Source organism: Opisthorchis viverrini, assembly GCF_000715545.1.
Source record: "Opisthorchis viverrini unplaced genomic scaffold opera_v5_1, whole genome shotgun sequence".
NCBI lineage: Eukaryota > Metazoa > Platyhelminthes > Trematoda > Opisthorchiida > Opisthorchiidae > Opisthorchis > Opisthorchis viverrini.
Window position 1 is genome coordinate 480,951 of NW_008751657.1, and position 5,526 is coordinate 486,476.

The window sequence follows — 5,526 nt, forward strand, 5'->3', positions numbered from 1 at the left end:
CTTATTGATTTGAGTCCCTGCGCTGTTCAGCTAAATATTCAACACTGAGAACGGTGCCGACCTTTTTGCAATTGTGCTTTTCTGGTGGACGAAAGAAGCTGAGCGACATCAGCAAAAGCGGGCCGGAATGGTTTGACGGATTCCTCGATCCTGCTTGTCAATCCAGGGGTCCGTCAGAATACTTGTGCCCTTCAAGACGAGTTCGAGTTATGTTTAGATGCATTTGTATATGCGACGGAACACGTTACAAGTTGAAGACTCCATCTGTCTGAAAGTAGGATAGGAGTGCATTGAATGGCCATCGATCCTAGCGAGATTGCTTTTACCGTACCCATTTCGATGTTCCAACGCGGTTCGCCAAGGTCACTTTAAAAACCCGCTCGCCATGGCTACTGCGGTCACTGGGCAATGTCAGGAAGGCAAGGCGGAAGAAGCCCCCTGTGAATTGCATCCGCTTCAGGATTCGTAAGTTTCACGAGACTCCGAGTGCATTTGTTCTAGATGGACATATTATTTATTTCTTTTCAAGAGTAGTGGACTTTGGGATGAAAGTTTAGAAAAAGTAGCAACTTTTTCCACAATTGAACATTTCTGGAGCGTTATGCTGCACACAGATCCACCCTCCGGCATCGCTAATGGAACGGATGTTTACATGTTCCGTTCAGAGATTCAGCCTCGTTGGGAAGACCCGAAAAACGAATCTGGTGGCCGCTGGTTGTTGAACCTCTCATCCAGCAGCCCGATTGATAGGTAAGTTAAAATGCCCTGTTTTGTTGCTGAATCGGCTTTCGAAACCTACATTTCCAATCATATTTGCCATTTTGAGGATACACATTTGATTATGGTTACGGTATTGAATCTTAGCCGTATTCCGAAAAGTATACAAAGTTAAGCCCTTTTGATCTGCGACGGTACTTTATGATTAGAGATGATAAGGTGGACATACCCGGTAACGTAACGAACACTGGTAACTGTGCTGTGACAGCGCTGTGCTGCAGGGGTAGATAAGTCTGGGCACTATTAACCCACCGTTTTACCACAATTACGGTCGATCCGAGTACTCGTTTCTCCTGCCAACACGTCAATTTGCTGGGATGATACTCGAGACTCAGTGACCAGGCTTCACAGCCGTGAAGCAACTGGTGCCGTGTTGTACACCTCGTCCTTCGCCGATGGGCTGTCATGTTAACTCAACAGGTGCCTAAGAAAAGCAGACACTATACTCATCTCGGCGATGTTACTGTCTGACATGGTGTAGCTACGCAGATACGTAAATCTGCGTATTATCTCTAGCGGTTCTGATGCCATGGCCAACTTTGATAGCACACACTTCCGGTTTTGTAACTTCGCACACGAAAGTTCATGACATTACTGAGGTTATTTGGTATATTCAAATTTAAATAAAATCTGCTGCAAGCAGTGTAATACCTTCAGGTTAGTTTCCGCTGAGAAGCTCCACTCCAGTAGAACAAATTGGAACGTTCGGTAAGTAATCCGAGTACGAAGTTGAAAAAGGGAAGTCCACGAAAAGCAGTTCTGTTGGACACTTCTTTTGGTGGTCTACTCGGTAGAAGATCCGTGGAATGTAGTGCACCCATCAATTTTGAGTATAAAGATTAGTAATGTGACGAAAGGGCTCGGGACACCTCTGAGGGAGAGGCATCACCACAAACAACGCAATCGACTGAGTCAGACGATGCTTCCAGGAAGGCAATCGTTGGCTTCATAAATGTGTGGACGTGTTTGAGTTGTCGTAAATTGAAGATTCGGCCAATGGTCAACGACCTGGCCGAAATCAAGTTTGGGTTTCACTGCTCTGCTTGTAGTAAAGCCTGGTGAAATGATACCTGTAAGCAACCTAGAAGCGAGTATATCCGGTGATTCACAAATTGAGAAGTAGCATCTTTTTCAGAGTCAGGATCGAAATCAGATATCCGCCATTCCTCTCAATTCAATTCAATTCAATTTATCAGCCATAAACCGTGTGACGTAGGCGCATTGGTTCCAGATACTACAGTTTCGACCACCGGAAAACGGGAAAGTGGAATTCAAAACCTAGCCTTGGAGGCGAAGGCATGCTCAGCTTGTTCGGAAATTCGGTAGCTACGCGTTGAAGGCGATGGCTTTGATGCACGAGAGCCACCAACTGTGCGGTTAGGTCATTTCAGCCAGTGTCATTAACCACTGGCGATTTGATTCCCGAAGTCCCCATCCAGGGAGGCAGCAGTTGCCCACACGACTTAGTTTACTGGTTATTGGTTTCGTACTTCGTTACCAGGTCATATATTGTCCATCTCAGTTGCTTCCACTCAGCACAGGGCTTAGCGAAAAGCGGTGCTAGGCAGACGATCTTCTGGCATGCGGAGTACATGGCCAAACCAGCGCAGCCTATGAAGCGTGAGTAATTCATCTATCGCGAGAGAGTTCTTTCTTCCTAAGACCATTCGGCGTACTTCAGCGTTACTGATGCCACGTTTCCATCAAACCTGACCAATACTTTGGAGACACCGATGATCAAACACTGACATTTTCCGAATGTCCCCTGCGCGTAGGAGCCAAGTCTCGGATCCATAAAGCAGTATGGATCGCAAGCTTTTCCCTTGACAAACAAACTCACGTCACGTCGACGCCGTAGGTGTCGGAGGTTGGCAAAAGCTACCCTGGCATTTCCGATCCGAGAAATCTCATCTCTAGCCAGTCCACCGGAACGTATACAGCTGCCCAGGTAAACAGATTTATAATACCACGTCGATCGACTCACCTGCAAGCATGAAGCGTGGGTTTGATCCCACCCAGTCTTGCAGCTGCACTTAACACTTTGCAGGTGTATTGCGTATGCTTTTTAAAAATCGTCTGCATCTGGGGAGGATCTGAACAAAGCAGAGCAATATCGTCCGCATACTCAATGTCTGTGAGGGAACGTCCCAGGAACATTTTGCCATTCATTTGGCAATTCATTTATCTTCTAAATGCTGTGCCTGAGTTTTGCCAGACTGAACAAGTCAGGGATTAGACAGCTTGGGTGCACTGTTTCTATTTAGAAGTTTGATCTTGTTCCTGACTTTGTCTTCTGTCCTGACTAGTCAGTCCATATCCCGTTGTGAGCCTTGGAATATGTTGGTCATTACGCTGAGCACCACAGGCCAACCAAACATGCTTTTTAGGTATTCTACCCAATGAAGCAGGCGGTGGGACCTGGACGGCTTTTGAAACGTTCCCCTCCGTAATGACTTCACTGACCGACTACTTCCTTGGATCAGTGTAGTGTAGCGGATAAGTTGGGGTGACGTTCAACTATTTCCAACCGCCGCATCATTTTCTGGGCTTTGATTAGCCATCAGTACTCCACGTCAGTCGTAAGACTACGGTTCAGACGTTTCAGGGATCCTCTCGCTCAGTCGAACTGCCATCCCGGTGAGAGCAGCCTCTTCGACCGAAGACGAATCGGCACGGATCCAACTTCAATTGAGGCTTAGTCTCTTTTTGAACGTAAACGGTCGGATATACAATTCATATCACTTCAGATTTCAAACCATTTTTCAGTTGTCTGGTCGCAGGTGGTCGAGATGGATGCTGTGTTGATGTCTGATGACAATCTTGCGACCAGTGAATCTTATGGCGGTAAACAGCCTTCTGCTTGATCGCTTGAGCTTCAATACGGGTCAGTAGCGTCAATATGACATGACCACATACGTTGGAAACTGAACAGCAGTTCTGAACACTAGCGCAGTATATGGCTTATTGCTGTATGATCCCTCAGAGTGCCTCATCGTTTACCGTTTGGAGGGTACCAGTTAGCGCGTCGCTTTCATTTGTGCTTGCGCAAAGTTGATGATGATCAGCGCACGGTTGTAGGGAGCGCTAGTCGTTGTTGGTTCCCGAAGTATCTACACCAAATCTGCCGCATCAAATCATGCTTTTTGATGCCTCCCAACTGATCATTTAAACCGCCGGCCAGGGTACTAATATCCGTGCACTTTGCAATTTGCAGGAGTTTCGAAAGTTCTACGTAAAGAGCGTTTTTGACAATGGCACTGCTGCAGATTATTGGGGCCTATGCAGCTTTCAGATTTGGGGTCATCGGTTGCGGATTCTGAGATACCCAACCAAGCTGACTACACACAGGAGTTCGGACTAGCGGATCGTACTAAGCTATCACACTCAACGTAATACACCATTGGACCCACGGGATGCAGCTTATGGATCAGCTGACAACCGAGCAGTCAATTTTAATTAAGCTGATCTGCATTCAGGTAAGCTGCATCAGGGTCTCGTGGGCATGCTCCGGGTTGTCAGCACACGTTGGTTTTTGAGGAGGAATGTGTGAGGGAAAGGGATCTGTTGACCTCTCTGTCAAGGATGACAGGCATGGCACGCTGTAAATTTGAGGATATTTCTTGGTTTTAGTAGTGCATATTCCTTTTTTATTCTACTGAGTATAAGACTAGGGATCGATAATGCATTCACAGTGCTGCAAGTCGAGCCCCTCAACAGGACATTCTGGAACGCAATCCGGCTTAGACTGGAGACGAAAGGTCTTGAAATATGTCACTGAGAGTCGGCTCTTTCAAATGCCCTCCATTCTTTAATCCCTCGTCTGTGTCTCCACGAATGCCATTCAACATGAGTGGATGTTTCGGTTTGAACGTCGGTCTTTTTGTTGTTTGTGTATACCAGCTTGGCAAACTACTCCAGGACCTGTTTTACTGAAAAAAAATTGACCTTGCCTCAAGGTATGATTGAGACGAGGAAGTCGAACTTATTAATCGCAATCCACATTATGCTCCTGTTAGTTTTCCCGAAGGAAAAGAAGGCACTGTATCCGTCCGGCATCTCGCTCTTTGTAGTGATTGCACACATGTCAACGAGTCATCCAGTGACGGCAATGACGTTCATGACGTTCTCCCTGACTTGCATTCGCCTTACACTTTGGATCAATATGTCCAAACAAAGTAAGAGGTTCCGTTTTGGCAGAGAAGGAGAAAGGTTTATCACCGTTGAATGAGATTACCATGGATTTGTGAAGCTCGAGAAAGTCTTGTCTTAGCAGAATATCCGCATTCTGCAAGCTGAAAACCATGCTCAGCTCTGATATGCTGCTGACCCACTACGACCCGAAATTACCGATTATTGTGGCAGCTGACGCCTCCAACTGTGGAGTCGGTGCTGCCATCCTACACGTCTTCCCAGATGGATCAGAGAAAGCCATTATGCATGCGTCGAAATCGCTAACTCCAGCAGAACAGCGATACGGCCAAATAGAGAAAGAAGCGTTGGCACTGGTGTTTGCGGTTCGGCGTTTCCACAAGCTACTGTATGGCCGCCGTTTCACTCTACTCACCGATCACAAACCACTGCTCTCCATTTTTGGTTCAAAGGAAGGTGTTCCAGCGCACTCTACCAACCGCCTGCAAAGATGGGCTCTGATTGTGCTGGGGTATGACTTCGATATTCAATATCGGCGCACCACCGACTTTGGTCAGGCCGATGCATTATCTCGCCTGATCAACAACCAGCCAACACCCG

General features: G+C 46.9%; 1 protein-coding gene across 1 annotated transcript in view; it reads left to right on the forward strand.

The window, feature by feature from the left end:
* Positions 1-385: 385 nt before the first annotated feature.
* The window catches only part of T265_00007 (hypothetical protein), a gene marked incomplete at both ends in the record, with an annotated part of 6,512 nt that continues 1,371 nt past the window's right edge, over positions 386-5,526 (forward strand). The window contains 3 exons of the mRNA XM_009163664.1: positions 386-465; positions 502-750; positions 5,048-5,437. Of these exons, the coding sequence (XP_009161928.1) occupies positions 386-465; positions 502-750; positions 5,048-5,437 (719 nt within the window). The remainder of the gene's footprint in view (positions 466-501; positions 751-5,047; positions 5,438-5,526) is intronic.